The sequence below is a fragment of the Anopheles ziemanni genome, chromosome 3 (genome assembly GCF_943734765.1).
Source record: "Anopheles ziemanni chromosome 3, idAnoZiCoDA_A2_x.2, whole genome shotgun sequence".
Taxonomy (NCBI): domain Eukaryota; kingdom Metazoa; phylum Arthropoda; class Insecta; order Diptera; family Culicidae; genus Anopheles; species Anopheles ziemanni.
In genome coordinates, this window is record NC_080706.1 from 84,026,370 (window position 1) to 84,043,010 (window position 16,641).

At 42.8% G+C, this 16,641-nt stretch overlaps 4 protein-coding genes across 4 annotated transcripts in view; 2 read left to right on the top strand and 2 right to left on the bottom strand.

Moving 5' to 3' along the window:
* Positions 1-411: 411 nt before the first annotated feature.
* LOC131287641 (methylosome subunit pICln) lies at positions 412-1,597 on the bottom strand. The gene is made up of 3 exons (XM_058316706.1): positions 1,344-1,597; positions 850-1,271; positions 412-776 (listed from the first exon to the last, which is right to left on the bottom strand). Exons 1-3 carry the CDS (start codon positions 1,463-1,465, stop codon positions 745-747), a joined length of 576 nt encoding a protein of 191 aa, XP_058172689.1. The 5' UTR covers positions 1,466-1,597; the 3' UTR covers positions 412-744.
* Positions 1,598-1,973: 376 nt separating this feature from the next.
* LOC131289145 (rRNA 2'-O-methyltransferase fibrillarin) lies at positions 1,974-3,865 on the top strand. The gene is made up of 3 exons (XM_058318351.1): positions 1,974-2,165; positions 2,393-2,781; positions 3,047-3,865. Exons 1-3 carry the CDS (start codon positions 2,153-2,155, stop codon positions 3,632-3,634), a joined length of 990 nt encoding a protein of 329 aa, XP_058174334.1. The 5' UTR covers positions 1,974-2,152; the 3' UTR covers positions 3,635-3,865.
* LOC131289146 (ribonuclease H2 subunit C) lies at positions 3,830-4,498 on the bottom strand. Its single transcript, XM_058318352.1, has 2 exons — positions 4,243-4,498; positions 3,830-4,185 (listed from the first exon to the last, which is right to left on the bottom strand). The coding sequence occupies exons 1-2, from the start codon at positions 4,394-4,396 to the stop codon at positions 3,860-3,862; spliced, it is 480 nt and encodes a 159-aa protein (XP_058174335.1). The 5' UTR covers positions 4,397-4,498; the 3' UTR covers positions 3,830-3,859.
* An 874-nt stretch (positions 4,499-5,372) lies between these two features.
* Positions 5,373-16,641, top strand: part of LOC131289792 (E3 ubiquitin-protein ligase Smurf1) — a 31,073-nt gene continuing 19,804 nt past the window's right edge. Inside the window, exons 1-4 of the mRNA XM_058319103.1 lie at positions 5,373-5,397; positions 7,031-7,138; positions 7,240-7,774; positions 8,549-8,587. Of these exons, the coding sequence (XP_058175086.1) occupies positions 7,720-7,774; positions 8,549-8,587 (94 nt within the window). The 5' untranslated portion in view covers positions 5,373-5,397; positions 7,031-7,138; positions 7,240-7,719. The remainder of the gene's footprint in view (positions 5,398-7,030; positions 7,139-7,239; positions 7,775-8,548; positions 8,588-16,641) is intronic.

The window sequence follows — 16,641 nt, forward strand, 5'->3', positions numbered from 1 at the left end:
GACGACAAAAAACGAAAGGCACTTCAATATTCGGGCACATTTAGGATGAACGGCGGGGTTTTGTATTCTTCAATGAAAGCCCGTGTAAACGCATGTTTAATGACATAGTTTTTCGCAACGAGCGGAATCATCTGGACCATGGAATTGAGATTGATAACCTATATGCTCGGGGAATACCACTCCATGATCCTTGAACCGATCGGATTAGACCGACCCTTTTCAACGGGGATTACTATTTCAGTATAACTTTCGCTAGTATTTGATTTCAAAATGCTTAAAAGTACTCAAATCCCTTCGCCGGGTTTCCTACAACAAGAGGGCCAGAGTGGATAAGCCATGTTCTATATCTGTTTTACCAAACACCAGCATTACGGCAGCTTAATGGTACATTAAAAAGCTTACATCTTTGGATATTATTGACCCAACAAGGATACGATTTTATTACGCTTTATTTTGTTTTACTTAGTTACCAACAATTTTTAGCAAATCCGTATTCTAATGAGTTCAGAGCATCTCTGAATGAGAATGTATGTTTTAACGACTTCCGGTGATCCAAATGGCAAATGCAAATGAAAATATGCTTTCAGTTTTCTTTCCACGGAAGATTTTTGCCGACAATATTTATATCTCAAATTCGAATCTAGTAAACCATCATTTTCAGCAGCATTATCATCATCTTAATTTTTCCGACTTTAAGCCTTTAGATTCAGCATGGTACAGTTATGAATGAGATCACGCTTTTGCTTACTCTTCAGCGTCAGCGAATTTGTCTTCATCTGTAAATAGAACAGCATACGTTAGCAGTAAAACCAAAGCAAGAAAACAGAGTTGCCGTTTAAAGTTCTCTACCATCGAGCTGCAGATTTTGCATTTCTCCTACTTCCTGCAAATCTTCTTCCTCCGCCTCCATGTAATCTTCGTCCTCACTAACTTCCGATCCGGGATTCAGGCTCTGGCATTCTCGCATGGCACTGAAAATCTCGTCAACGTTCTGTGAACTTCTCGGCTGGAACCACATTTCTGTCATTGCCGCTTCCGATGCATCCGATTCATGACCCTCGTCATCTTCGTTTTCCAGACCCTCGTCGTCTTCCGGGTGTGCGTTGCCGTTGTGCTCCGGCCGCCCCTGATAGAATCCCGGCCAAACGAGATCTATGTCCAGCATCACAAAGATACCTTCGCCGGGTGTGGATGAAATGGCTTGCACTCCCACCCGTGGCCACGGGATGGAAATGCTACTGTTCCGTTCTTCGCAGCTCCAAATGCACGAACTATATGGTGGTAAAGATTTGATTAGGTGTTACCATACCGATAAATCGACGAATGATGTTGTTTTAACGTGCCTTTCAGTTAGGTGCAGTGTACCCAACGAAGGAATGACATCGGTGCCTATCTTCAGTTTTATATCCGTGGCCGAATAGACTATCCCATCGACTGGCGTAAACGCATTTCCTATGGTGACCATGTTGATTCTTTTGCAATTGCAACTGGTCAAATGAATAATGGCAATGATAAATGCACCAAAATGAAAACTTGGAAAATGGATCCACTAAAAAGCTATCAAAACAATGGTCGGTCTTTCAATTTTCAAAACAGAATTTCATCAAAACGAAGCAGCGACACAGGGTGTTCCACAAATAATTATGTTCGACTGTCATTACTGTCAAACTTATTCATATCGATACACGCTTTCCAGACTGCACCGTCGCGTAACGCGACGTCGCCTGACAGGCGCTGAACTCCATGCAAAAAAAATCTAGCGCGATTCGTGCGACATCGCGCAAGGTTTTTTTTATATGGAGTTCAGCTCCTGTCAGGCGACGTCGCGCTGAAGTGTGGACCCCGAGTATGACCCCGAGTTTGTTCGTTTTTCTTCTGTCATCCATGCGATGAATTCATGATTAAATTGATCGTTTTGATCGTTTAAATGTCACAGCTCAAACCACGCTACATTTATGTTTGACGGGCATTCCTCCAGCTTTACTAAACGCACGTGTTTTCAGTGCGGTGCGAAGTTTGCAGCATTAAAGTGAATAATCTTGAAATTTTGGAGTAAATAAATTCCCGATTGGAGTATATCTACTACGATAGATAGAAACAGTCGCCTTGCAAGTGTTGTGTGCAGAAATTATAACGACATTCAACACACATAATGGGTAGACCAGGTAATAAAGAACTCCATGCTGCCATCGGGTACAACATGCGTTTTCCACAGCCGGTCGATGGCATCGCATTTTTCTTTTCTAAATTAAACTGATGTTTTTAGCTCATCGTGGGCTATATCATCTGCCAAGTGCAACTTTTGGCTTTCCAAATCGTCGACACTTCCCGTTGCAGCTTTGTACAGTTGTTTGCTTAATTTGGGTACCATAACCTATCTTTCGCCTTCAAGGTTTCTCTCCCCGTGGTGGTGGCGGTCCCCGAGGGCGCGGAGGTTCTGGTGACGGTGGTGGCCGAGGACGCGGAGGCTTTGGTGACAGAGGTGGCGGCCGAGGACGCGGAGGCTTTGGTGATGGTGGTAGCCGAGGCCGCGGCGGCGGTGGTTCACGCGGAGGATTCGGTGCCCGTGGTGGCAGCCGTGGAGGCCCGCGTGGACGTGGTGGCCGTGGAGCTAGTCGTGGAGGAGGAAAACCCGGAGGTTTCAAGGGTGGCAAATCCGTGATCATTGAGCCTCATCGTCACACTGGTATTTTCATTGCCCGCGGAAAGGAAGACGCGCTGGTTACGCTAAATCTGGTTCCGGGATCTGAAGTCTACGGCGAGAAGCGTATCTCCGTTGACGTGAGTAAAATGTTTGTTTACACTAGTTGTACATTCGGCTCTTTTATGATGAAGCGCACAGGGGTATCGAATTGGCGAGAATGTGGCCAATGGGAGCGTACTTGTTGTGGAAAGTGGAGCCCGAGGCATACCTTTCCGCCTGTACGTTTTCTCTAGAAACTGCTTACTGATTATATTTACATACTTGTATTTTTGGAAGGAAAAATCAATCAACACTGAATGATGAACAAAATTCCCTTCGTCTTTTTTCCACTTTCTTTTCCAGACTGATGGGGACAAGAAGGAGTACCGTGTCTGGAATCCGTTCCGTTCCAAGTTGGCGGCCGCCGTTCTGGGAGGAGTCGATAAAATTCACATGCCACCTGGTTCCAAGGTTCTGTATCTTGGTGCTGCTTCCGGAACGACTGTGTCACACGTGTCAGACGTTGTCGGCCCAGAGGGACTCGTGTATGCGGTGGAGTTTTCGCATCGGTCCGGTCGTGACTTGCTAAACGTTGCCAAGAAACGTACCAACATTATTCCAATCATCGAAGACGCTCGTCATCCCCACAAGTATCGGATGCTGGTCGGACTGGTCGATACGATATTCGCCGACGTCGCACAGCCGGATCAGGCCCGTATCGTCGCCCTGAATGCACACAACTTCCTCAAGAATGGAGGCCACTTTGTCATTTCGATTAAGGCTTCCTGTATCGATTCGACTGCCGCACCAGAAGCTGTGTTTGCTGCAGAGGTGAAGAAGTTGCAGTCGGAAAAACTGAAACCACAAGAACAGATTACCCTGGAACCGTACGAACGAGACCACGCCGTTGTAGTGGGCACATACCGCGCTTTACCAAAAGCTGCAGCGTAACTACCACGTTTCGGTCGTGCTTTCACCTAGGGAATAAGTTTTTTTTCTCCACATTTCAAGAAGTAGCGCAGGTGGACTGCAAGCCCTTTAAATACTATGTAATGTTAATACATAAGAGAACAGAGAAATGCTTTGTGTAATAGTGTCTTTTAATTTTACTCTTCAATTGGGTATAACCAATGCGACGAACATAAAAACAAATAAACCTTTATTACAGTAAAATAGCTACAACCCGTTGTTTTCTTGAATTGATTTCTCGGCAGCCGTGGTGTTGGTTTCCTGCTTCTCCATCAGCTCATCTTGTCCATCGCTATGTAGCACCTCGGCCAGTTGCAGCCAATTCAGAGCCTTCTCGAATGGGTCATTCCTTGACGGATTGCGATCGTAGTTCCAGTATGTAAACTCCCGAAAAGCACCGCCAAACGTAAGGGTCCGGTCTTCATCACTTGAAAGGGGTTTTTTCGTTTCCTGCAAAATCACTCCAGTGTATCCTTCCGGAAGGGTTTTACGTTTGCCAAGCAGCGGGTATCCGCGAAGTGCGTTTTGCAAAGCTGTAAATAAAAACACCATTAGGACCGAATCCATTCCAATGTACTGTAACTACCTACTTCCATCCGGTAGAGTGTCGGTATAAGGCGTGAAAAACTTTTCCAGATTGGCCGGTCCATCTCCTTCGATCGTTGCCGGAATATACTGTAGTTGTATCGGATCTTCGATACTGGTTTTTACATCTTGAGCGGTTAACTTTAAGTTTATTGACATGGCGAAAAAGAAGCACAATCGTATAAACAACAATTTCACAAAACAACGCCAAAAATGTGTTTCCCCGCGCTAATGTTTGCCATTACCTTACTGACATTTCGTTGCCGGGAAGAGTATGCCAACGATTGTGTAGACAAGTTAGCAAGCACGTTTTTGTAGTAGTTTCCAATGTTTAAATTTGTTTAATGCTGAAATATATATATTGATAATAATACCCCTAAAATCACTAAAACATACCGACGAGATCATTCAAAATCACCCATCGGCAACGGCAGATCACCAAACCAAATCCAAATCATAACGTGTGGGAAACGAGAGTAAGAATACAAAAACTTAGAAGGGAGCAATAAACTAGGATTAACGCATTGGTGATTTGCTTATTTGCTTCACGAAACAGAATTTAAATATTATTGATCACAAATAACGTAAAAAAGTTTGGATATCCATGAAATAGGAATTTGAAACTAGTCTGATTACAGTGAACTCAAACTGGAGCAGTGGATTTGATGCTATAAGCACATTCATCTGTCAAAGATTACTGGAACTACAGGTTGGGTCACCGCAGCTTTTCATGTCTTGATGGTACTGAGTACAAAAATGAACCATTTTGAGGTTAGAATAGCCGGTTGATATAGATTCACAAATAGGAGAATTCCTTAAAATTTCAATCACATAGATTTTCTGATACAGGAATCATATGGTTGGTAGCAGTTGATAAATATAAATTTGTGTTGCATCCTGGTTCATCTGACATTTTATTATAAAATTGAATTCAAACGTTTATTACGAATGCTTGGTTTGGATATCAAAAATTCGAAGATGGCGTTATGTTTATCTGTCAAACAATTTTATATGAGTCAACCTTATTAGTACCAACGGTGGTGCCGACGGTCATTCGTTTGTCGACGGTCATTCGCGTGGTGCAGCGTATTGCGAACGCTTCGAAGTGAGTGTGGTGTGGAGTATAATTCGGGTCAATTTGCAATCCCGTCCATTCTAAAGTAATAAAGTGCGGTTTCATTATCCGTTTTCCTTTCCTGTCTTGACTGAAAACCAGTGTACCATCGTTGATAATAGAGTGGTCTGTTCAGGTTCTTCGAACACCCTTTCCTAACGAAAGGAAGGAAGAATCGGCGATACGTGGTTTTGCTGGCTTGAAGAAAAGGTGTTCGTGTACGTCGCCTGTGTTGGGCCAGAAAATTGTTTTGTATCAGCCCTAGTGTGGCAATGCTTATGAAAGCGGATAGCGAATCAGCAGATCTACTTGGAGTTCTAGCGTTTGCAGCGCACAGAGCAGCAAATGTATGGCTAGCTAGTTTTGATGACTTTAAGCTCTGCTTGATCGTGAACCTCGTCGTTGACGTAGTCTGCATCACCTCGACCGCCGTTGCCGCTGTCGTCTTCATCGTCTTCGTCTTCGTCTTGAAGGGTGCGAAGCAACAGTCAAGAATAACAAGAAACGCTGAAAAGCGTAGTCTCGGCAAAGTGTGCGTACGCGGGGACCAGTTCTCTCGCACAGTCACGCCTACACGTAAACAACACGACGGCGAAGACGACGGCGACGACGACAACGATGATGGCGAGACGGGAAATATAGGAAGAATGCACAAGGGGCGATGGTGCTGATCAAGGTTTTCGATAATTGGTCTCGATCAGCGCTTTTTGCATTCAATAGAGTGGCCAAAAAATGTTTGGAATATTTCGGCTAGGTGCAATGAAATTGATCTCCCCGTTCTTCCAATTTGTGCTGTCGCAATTCGTTGAATTCGTTCAACATGCTTCATGTTTTATTCGAAGTAAAATGCTTAAGCTGTCAGCTTGCTGTTGATGTAAATTCTTTATTAAACAATGTAAATTCTTTATTAAACAACCAGGACCGCATCACGATTTGTGATCATTTCTTTTGGGTTCTGATGGCTTGACAGCCAGTGTTGCCATCTATCATAGTACACCTTTGGCGATCCGCTGTTGTTTAAAGGTTCGAGCATAAGACGATCGAGGTGCATTCATTCGCGAATAAGATCAATCATACCTTAACCAACACACGGGCATTTGATCGCTTTCTGCTGCTGCGTTGTGCGTTTGTTTGCGTGTCTGCTGTTGAAAGGAGTTTTCGCTGCTTGTCGCCGACCAATATTGTCAGCGGGCAAAGAATGGAACGGTTCGCGTAATAATTGATCATTCAACGATGTTGCAAGACCGTGAGAGTGAGCTCTCGGGAAATACAAGAAGCTGGAGGGGTTGGTTGATAAAAAGAGCAACAGGGAAAGGAGGTATCAATGAATATAAGGTTGTCCCGATCCGTCCATTGATGATCCTCCATTATGGTTTGAATTTGACTCGATTCGCAGAACAAAAAAATAAGTGACATCCCGTGCAGAAACGCAGCAATCATAATATACTCGGAATTCAACAGCCTTTGCAGTAGTAGTCATCGTCGTGTTCGTTGCAGCAGCATCTATGGTATAAGCAGGTATTGCTGAGCGAGTCTGGTTGAAAATAGCGACGAAAACATAGCGAATCGTACGCGGGGCGTGTTATGACGCCGGGGGTGGGGAGCTACGGGTGTGCCAAGTGCTTTTCGCAAGTCAGCAGTGATCGCAGTGTTATGATTATGTATATTCGTTTCAGCAGAGTGGCAGAAACGGGGGAAAATGGTCGACCAGCGCGAGAAGCATGCTACGATCATCGTAGTTGATATTCCGGTGCGATTTGCCTTTCTCGTCTAGTGTGTGTGTTTGTGTACGTGTACGCCAGGAAAGCAGAAGAATAATAAGATGATGTATGACCAGAGGGTTGATGTTTTTTTACTTACTGATTCTATCATTCATTAATGATTGTAGATTGCTGATGAGCAAAGTGAGTGAGTAAAGTGAGAAAGAAATCATCGTTACCTACACTGAACTGTTCCAGTGTGCGCTGTGCAGTGTGGAGAAGAAAAAAAAAGCAGCATAAATTTTAATAAAGAAGCGGAAGTCGCTTTTGTTGTGTGAAACGGGTGCAAAAAGTGTAGCTATTTAGCCTATTGTTCATTGCGCGTGGTGCAGCCTGAGTGCAGTCAAATCCGAAACATTGCACCTTCTGTTTCTGTGTGTGTTTCCCGGTAGTGGTCATAGTCCATTCCGAGGTGATCACTAATGTTTCGCCGTCGACGGCGTCGTTGGTGTGCGATCGTGTCCTAGGACGCAGCCCTAGTGTGTGCCATAGATACCGTAGTAGCCCCACGACGACGTGAGGCGATTGCTGTTTAACCATCCATCCTGATTTTCGGATCGAAGCAGGCAGCGTTTTCGTCCCGCAATTGTGCGTATAACGCGGCCATCATGAACAAGCTGGAATACTCCCGTCGCAATGGCACCCAGAAGATACGGATCACAAGTAAGTATCGACCATCGGTCGTCAATTTCCTTTGCCTCCATAGACTAAGGACGATACAAAAGTACAAGAAACGCATTGTGATGGGGGAGTGGCATATCGCGTATGATCTTAGAATTTCTTGCCTGACCAACATTCGGTGAACGATCATTGATCACTAGCAGCACGCATACAGCAGGTATGTGCCTTCTACGTACGCGGAAGAATGGTGCAAGATTCTTCCTGGACTGTCGGTCCTGTTGTCAAACCGGTGAGGCAGGTATCATTCGGCGATCAGGTAAACGCCATGCGATGTCACGCACACCGTCCAACTGTGGCCTGCTATCGTATGAATGGACGGATGTGGACATGGCAGAGGAATTTTTCGTCCTTACTAGAGGTCCCCAGGCCCGTCTGCATTCTCGTCTGTATGTAGTTCTTTAGTGGCTTCTTCTTTGGGATAAAGTTTCAGTCGTTAAACGGGAACATTTTATCGATGTGAAAGCTAAATTTGTGTGATGCTTTATTCAATAGTATAAATTTGAATATCATCAATAGCCTAGACAAAATAACATTGTTACAAAAGTGAAAAACAATAATGTACTTTTATCGAATTGCGCCTTGTTTTGCTGTAGAATATTCCATATCTTTCAAAAATGTATTATTTTGTCTTTTCTCGAACAAGTTATTTTCGCCAAACTTGTTCGTAGTTTGATTTTAAACGAGTCAAAAAATAATTATCTTACTTGAACACTAATACGTTTTAACTTTCATGTTTTCTTTCTTCTATTTCCACAGTTTTTTGCGCACGCAACCTGGCTCGGAAAGATATATTCCGTAAGTTCTTAGCACTGTTCCACCTTGGTTAGTGTACTTTATTTCATTTCATTCAAGTGTGTCTCGTTTTCGAAGAAAATTAATCTGTACAGTCATGTGTTTGATTTTTTTTTTGTATTATTAAAACACATTCCATCGCTTCAACCAATGCATTGATGTAAAAGTACGAAGAACATAAACAATTGTAGTACCTCTAATGTTATATTGTTTTCAATTTTGCTTTAATTAGATTTATCTTATAAGTACTGACATAATTTTTTTCGAAAAAATACTTCTCACTAACAATAACAATATGAATATTCAGTGCCGTCCACGATAAACTCCGTGTTGTCCGATCGACAAAAATCCCGTTCACATAACCGTTCGACGAACCGTTTAAAAGATTTTGTCCAACGACCCGGCACTAACGAAATGGATTCGTTAGGAAAACTTTAAATAGAAACACCAAAACAACCGAAACCTACTAAATATTGCCTCTCGGTGTTGTTTGGGTTCCGTTTTAAGAGCCCAATTCGTAGATTCGCCAAGGGTCTATTTTGGCCACGGGTGTTTGAACCTTTTTTCGCGTACTTTTTACAAACGCGAATGTACTTTGCCGTGATCTCGCTTACGGTGTTTTTCTCCAATCGTATTTTTTATTTATTTATTTATTTTCCTTCAGCTTGCCTGCTTGCCGATACCTACCATCCGAGGAAATCCTGTCCACTGAGAGAATAAAAAGGGGCTTGTTGAAATGAAAAAAAAAACGAAAAGTAAACTAGCCGAAGCGTGATGAATCTTTTGCATAAATTCGCATTATTAACGGCCATCTGTGCGGAATTTTGCGCGTTTCGCATCGAAGATCTGATTTTGGGGCCTTCGATGTGCACCCGACGACCAATATGAAACTATGCGTTCATTGTTCATACGTGGCCCTGGTTTGCTGCACAATGGGGTTTTTTTTGCAGAGTGGAACACATTGGGATCTTTTTTGATTATGATGCGTTTTTCATTTTCATACTGTTTCTGCATGGCCATGGCCGCCCAAAATTCCTGCAATAAGTCTCTGCGAGTTTGCGCTCGTAAAACCCGCAACGTTTTAGCAAAGTATGCTATTTGAATAATTTGCTCGAACAGCATTTTTCGATGGCATACGGTTTCATTGCATTATGCGTATACTAAATTTTGTGCTACAACTTAATATAATTTTCATCAAAAGAAACTGAAGTCAATTTGAATGAGTCCAACTTTGGATGATTTTTTGTCAAAATTCGTCAACTGCATAGCAACAAATGCTTGACGAATTGAATAATGAAAAAAAGTAGATTTTTACGTTTTGATCGATCCGTTAATGTTACGTTAAGCCATGGAATAAACTGGTGCAAAACTGTTGTATTCCATTACTATTTTTGTTGCTATGCTTGATTGCTATGACAGTCACATTGAAAACAAGGAGATTGTTTTTTTTGGGTTTCGTCTATGAAATATTTAATGCTAGCGTAGCGTAACGGAACACAACACCTGCCAACAGACTAACTTTAAAAGTTTTAGATAGCTCAGCTTTTTCTTGAAGCTCTGCAGAAGGTCGCCAGTCTGCTTGATGACGATGCACAACGTGATACTTACCTTGACTTGCCGTAGATATGTACGGATACGTATTGTATGATTTAGAGTTGTGTAACTCCGATTCATATTCATGCATCTGAATGATTCTTTGCTTCGATTTTTAAATTCATTCATGAGAGGGATTCTTGAATTCGAATCCCAGAAGATTCATGAATCACACTGAATTAATAAAAAATCTTTGGTGTTGGATTCATAAGAACGAATACAAAGTATTGATTTATTTTAAATGAAAATAGAGCTTCAAAGCTGGGAAAACATAATTGGGTAGTATAAAAGATAGTGGGTAATGTACATATGGTAATGATGTCATGATATAATACTGGACTATATGAAGATCTAATGTTTTGTATGATGCAAAGTTACGATTACTTAATTTTTGTAATCATTTTCCGAGTAGTCAGATGAATTGAATGCTAGTGTTGCGAAATCGATAAAATTATCTGTCCATGATGGGTGTGTGTGTGTGTGTGTGTCGCTTGTTGCAGCGGTCGTTATCTTGATTTCGCATTAAAATCTATCGGCTGCATGAGTCAGTTATTGAAAGTACGCTACTTATTTTCACCACCTCACAGTGATAACCTTTGGACGGTCGATGTTTGATTTTTGTATCTAGTTTCTTTTTTTTCCCTAGTTTCCTTACCCTAGTGGGGAGGCTACCCATTCGGGCCTTGTGAAGGTCGCCGAATCGTATCGCTGCTAAATCGTCGTCGTTGGTGGTGATACCGTATGCGTCTCGTTTGTTCTGGGAACACGACGATGACAGCGACAACCGGGGGGGAAAAGATCAATGACTTTGATCGCGAATAGTTCAAATAGCGCACGCCTGTGTTGTCCCGCGATGCCGCGAACCGATGGCGCACCCCATCGATCGAACTGAACTTTCCCCTGGCGCCAGCGAGCACAAGTGTTGCCAGATTCTAGCTTGTGTGTTTCTGTGTGTTTATTTGCCGCCCGGGCTAATTTTAGAAGCTTCGGCGAGAAGATTGTTTGTCACCGCCATTCGTCATCGTGTAAGGCACGCTGTGTCGTTGTGCCGGTGGTTTTTCCTTTCCCATCGCTCGTTTTACCTCCTTTTGGGACGTACTTGTTTGCCAGCAAGCAAAAAAAAAAAGAAGTCCAACAACCGATTCGACCTGCTACTGCTGCACACAATAACGCAGGCCGCGGTCGACAGGGGCTGAGAAACGGTATTTATCGGGGACTATCATCCTCGGGTTTGTTATCCGAAGCGACACTGTCCTGCGCCGATCCTCTTTATCAGCTGCCCGAGGTGGTGGAGTGGGTCAAGTCATTCGCACGCCTGAGCCGGGCGGGGGTTGATTTCAATTTATTTCATTTTCTTATCGCGGCCCAGAATGGTTGCACTACTCTACGGGGCCTGCCTGGTCTGGTACACTTCTTCACAGCCCAATTCTGCTCGGTGTGCGTGCGCGATACGCAATTTTGTGTAATTTTTCGTCACCGCTCGATCGAAAAGGGCCTCTAGTTTCTAATTTGTTTGTTTTACCCCGCGGAAGGACGACGCACCACACGAGCCGGCCGGTGTTGGTGGAACTTTTTCGATTTCAATCATTCGACGCCTCGAGCCAAGGGGGTTGATTTTGGGCTGTCTGCCTCGGGGAGCCTAATTCGATAGAAAATTGCACGGGTTGCCAAAGATATGGGGCGAGTAAATTAGATTCTACGCTATTATGGAAGTTGATCAGCGATCAAAACTTCATTCTTCTCAATGCACAAACCACATTCTGTTGACACATTTAAATTTTTATTTAAGTTTCGTATCGATTATCGTTGAATTCAAGTCACATGGATGTTTAACCGTTTAAACCAATGTCGGTTTATTTGGAATATGTGTTGACGTGCAATTATTCAATTTAAAATCTCTTCCGAAACGACAAATGAATATGAACTAATTTAATAATTTTGTTATGCAATCTTTGAATTTGCATTTTAATATTTTTTGCAAACGGTCAAATTAAATGTTAATGGCACGGTAAACGAAGCGTAAGCGGTAATGTACTATTAAATTCCACCGGTCTCTACCGGAATGCATTTATTATTAAGAAATTTTCCATGAAATGTAAAGAGCACGGTAAACGCTAATATAATCGTAAATTCCGCTTGTTTCTGGTGTATCATGTCAATATTTGTGCCAATCGTAATCTGGATGCCATTTGACAATTTGATAACTGGACACTTGTGGTCGGTGTTCCGTATGCGAAATCGGGTACAAATTTAAAGCATCTTTTCGATGCTACGATTATTATGTTGTTGGTCATTTTTGAAGAAAAAATTTCGCTAAATAACGCTTCGCTTTTTAACCGTATATTTTTACACTCATTTCATCGGAACAAACCCCTGACAACACAGAAAATGCTTTAAATCTACTTGGGAATCGAACGTCATAGTCATAACAGGGGTTTTTACCCACTCGACCGTAGGTTTACCTGAACGAAAAGAATTACTATTCCGATTTGGTTCTATTTCTCATTGTTACTGAAGTGAGCAGGTGCTACCGGAAAGATACAATTTTCATTTAATACCACGTTTGAATTTAATTTCAACCATGAACTCAGGTTTATCACTCCCGTACGAGCGATTTCATTTTGCTCGCTACAGCGACTTGCACTCGTAGAATGCAATTAGCGTTGGTGCAACAACATTTTCCTCAAAACTCTCTCGGCCATGTGTCTTTGTTGATACAAAATTAGCGGAAGAAAAACACTGTCTGGCACCTCTAGCTCTCCTTCGCTGGGAACAATAACAATCGACAGGGTGTGGACGGGCATAACTTACCGTGTTCCAATCAAATGCTAAAACATAGGAACAAAAACTCAAAGCGGCCCGGTCGGTCTGGTTGCTGCAGGCCTTTTGGAGTTTTTGGCGCATATTTTCATTCTTCCCCCCCAACCCCCGACAACACACCCACCCACATCGGCTATCCTATCCGGGTTTTAGTTTTTGACAGAGAGCTCGAGAGCGAACTTCGCCTTGCATACGTGTACGAAAGCCGTATGGTGTTCCGGGCGGGATCTCGAGCACATCCGTCTAATTAATTAGAGTTATGGCATTCCATTCCAGTTGCCATAAATTCAGTTGCCTCCTGCCAGCGCCTGTCAACGGGGGTGGAAAAGGTGGAGCAGTATTCGCGACGTGGTAGAAGGAGCTCAGCAGCATCCCTTAGCAAAACAACACACACACACACACACACCCGGGACTCGCTTGCCGACGGAACAATGCAGCATCGCCGAGCGCTGACGCGGCGATCTGAGAATTAAGTCTTCCTGCGTCTGCCCGCCTTCCCGCGCTTGTGTGGATCGGTAAAGGTTTTGCTATGTGTCTTCTCTGCACCCAAGGTTAAGTGATAGGAATTCGTTGGGGTACAATCGGGAGCCGGGTTGGAGGTCTGATGAGAACCCCAAATGAAAGTCCGCCAGGTATGAGTGTGTGTTGTTCGCCCGCCTCAAGGTCCCTCGATGGTTATCCGCAGTTGGAGCCGGCCCAATCGTTGACTCACGGAGCATTCTCTATGGGGCGTCAAAACCGCCGTCCTCCCTTCGCGGTACGCAGCTAACGAATTAGGTTTGGCATAACTTTGCCGCCGGTGTCGGTGGTGTGACGCATTGACCCAAAAAAAAGGAAGGGTGTATGATTGCACCGGCGGCTGGTGGCCCGCTTGGTGGGTATGTCTAGACGGTGGATCGAAGGGCAAAACGGGGGTTGCTGAGGAGACGATGTGGGGGTGAGGTACGCATGCACGCATCAAAACGCCCCGGTCGAGCTCGCTATCAATTTTGGAAGACTCCAAAAGGGTTCGAGCTCTCCAAAATAGCTCGTCTGCACGGTGTTGCCCCGAGAGTCATTCCCTTCCCGTGCCAGCGGTAGGCGGGGGACGAGTCGAGACCTGCTGGTCGTTAAAATAAGGACGCCGCCTGGCGCGGCCCCATACTGCACAGTCGGCGCTGCTCGCAAGGACATCAAATGCTGTCGGAGTCATCGTATGTTCTTGAAGCGTAACTAAAAAAGAAAAATCCTAGCCCCCATTACGGCCTAAATGTGATTCCGAAGGGACACGAGGACACATTTGGCGTCGGACAAAGATCATAAAAGGTAGAGCAAAGGCAAAAAGTGGGTGCTTCGTTTGGAGGGCGAAGGCTCGTGCTCTGTCAACTTTCGAGAGGCATATAATACGGACAAGTTTATTGATGCGTCAAAAATAACAACCTCTCCCGACGTGACATCAAAGGATGAATTTATCCAAACATTATTTTTATTCACGGTACTCTTCGTTAACATATTTTTTTTAAGTAGAAATTGTAAACATATTTTTAAGCTACTCGATGTAGCAGACTTCCAAAGTCTTTGCATAAACAACATGTTAATAAACATAATCACACTAGCTTTAGTAATCACTTAATCACTTACACTAACGTTTGCATTGAAAAAAAAATAGACACTTTTTCATCGATGAAAAGAAAAAAGTTATCCAAGCTAATTGAATGAAGTAAACTTTATTGTAAAGTTACATTTTTTAAGTACTTTCAAAAAATATTCCGACGCCCAGTATGCCGGCTTTACAGTCCTTGGTCGAAACTTTAGCCATAGCCGACAAAACCAATCGGGTAGAGATGTTTTTCATTTGTTGTGAGGAATTCATGACCTAATGCTACTCCATTTGGACTTTCAAGTGTTGAAATAGGTCCTACCTTTAAGTGTTGTAAATGTTTTTTTTTCGATTGATTGTAGTTGAGAGGCATAAGGAGGGTTAGCAGTACTGGGTATATTAATTATATTTGACCCGTTCAACTGTTCTGATTCACTTTGCGCATGATTTACTGTGGCCAGGTATGTCAAAACCACTGAATCGTACTCTTTATGATGTTTTCTAATTTTGCTTGATTTCGGAAGGTACTGTACACTAAACACTTCTCCATATGCCGGAAGCCTTGACAGGAAGAACAGCGACTTTGTGCAAATCCTTCTCGTTGGTTTTCAACCACGATATGGCGTTCTATGGGACTTAAGGGACCCCAAAACATTTTAAATATATTTTAACAAGCTCGTAAAGCAACATAAAGCATCAGGGTTTTTTACCACTTGTCGCCGTCTGGCTTTAAATAATCTTTGGTCACCTGGTTCGCGAGCTGGATGTTTTAACATACAATCAAACGTAGATGGTTTGATGTTTTGGCCCCGGCGGATTCAATTTAATTGATACAGTTGTCAAACTTGTTCTAAATTTAAAAGAAATGCTACTCTTTATTTTAATTAAAAAAGAAAGTTGGTAGCGTTTTCCGTTTTTCCCATGAAACGTCGTTGAAATTTGTCTTTTTTTAATGCAAATGTTACTTAAGTCTACAGCTTGTTTAAACGGGACTGTATAGAGCCAGGGCAAATGCATTTATTATTGAGCAATATTCCATGAACTGCCGGTTGCTTAAAAAAACAGTTTAAATATTTAATCAGAATCTTAAAAACCGCACACTTTGAACTTTCCCCCCCATTCTCCATCATTTTCATATTCGAATGAATTTGTCTGATCTCTAGCAAGTGGGTTTCATCAATGAAATTGCTCCCGCGGCCGACATCATTCATCCTTTTTGATAAATGCGTTTCATGGTAGAAAAAGTGTAAACCGCCATCCTATTGACATAAAAAGGTCGAACCGATATTCATCCTCCTCCACGTTAATGCAAATGATCATCATCGTGCCGGCGCCAAGTGCGAGCTGGTGAAGTACGTTCCGTGCCCTTCAGACGCCACGTGGCGAGCGCGGGTGAGGAGACGGAGGCTGAGGGTAGTTGATGAAATGTATGCGTATTCTTGGTGGCGGTGGGTTGGGAACGGCTTCGTCCGGGTGAGGAGATATATTCGTGGGATGATTTTTGCCGCACTTGCAAACTGACGTAAGGCCTAGCGGTAAACATCATATTGAGGCGACAGGGTCGAATACAGTGAGTGAAATGTTTTGTAACTGAGAAGTGAATCAAAATGCATAAACGCAAGGAAGCAAAAGGTTGATTGATGTGATCATTATTTGAATGAATGCATGTGTCTTAGATAAGAACAAGTAAATAAAAAAGGAACATTTTGTTCAAGTAAAAAAAAGGAATAGTTATTTGCCATTTTTATCGTACATTGCATTTACTATATCATTTCTAAATGTTGAATAAATATTACTATTCTTCTATGACGTTCTACCGTTTTTCAAACTAACCGTAAATTGAGAGTTTTGTAAAGTTGTTTGTATTTGTTTTTGGGTTGTAATAAATTATAAATCATTATTTAATCAAGATACATAGTTTCAGATGATTTGATATTTCGTCATGAAACTTGTTTAACTCCAAGTTAAACTAACTCGTGCTAATTTTAGGAAAGTAACAAATCATGCGTTTTGCGAAAAAAAACTTAGAAATATTATAGGTCCGATGATATTGGCAATCATGTTG

Excerpts from the sequence above, each read along its gene's own strand:
- LOC131287641 (XM_058316706.1), bottom strand. The coding sequence starts at position 1,465 with ATGGTCACCATAGGAAATGCGTTTACGCCAGTCGATGGGATAGTCTAT. Across the intron at positions 1,272-1,343 it reads ACACTGCACCTAACTGAAAG|TTCGTGCATTTGGAGCTGCG; the intron begins GCACGTTAAAAC and ends ACCACCATATAG. Across the intron at positions 777-849 it reads GCAAAATCTGCAGCTCGATG|ATGAAGACAAATTCGCTGAC; the intron begins GTAGAGAACTTT and ends TTCTATTTACAG.
- LOC131289145 (XM_058318351.1), top strand. Across the intron at positions 2,782-3,046 it reads AGAAGCGTATCTCCGTTGAC|ACTGATGGGGACAAGAAGGA; the intron begins GTGAGTAAAATG and ends TTTCTTTTCCAG.
- LOC131289146 (XM_058318352.1), bottom strand. The coding sequence starts at position 4,396 with ATGTCAATAAACTTAAAGTTAACCGCTCAAGATGTAAAAACCAGTATC. Across the intron at positions 4,186-4,242 it reads CGACACTCTACCGGATGGAA|CTTTGCAAAACGCACTTCGC; the intron begins GTAGGTAGTTAC and ends TTTTATTTACAG.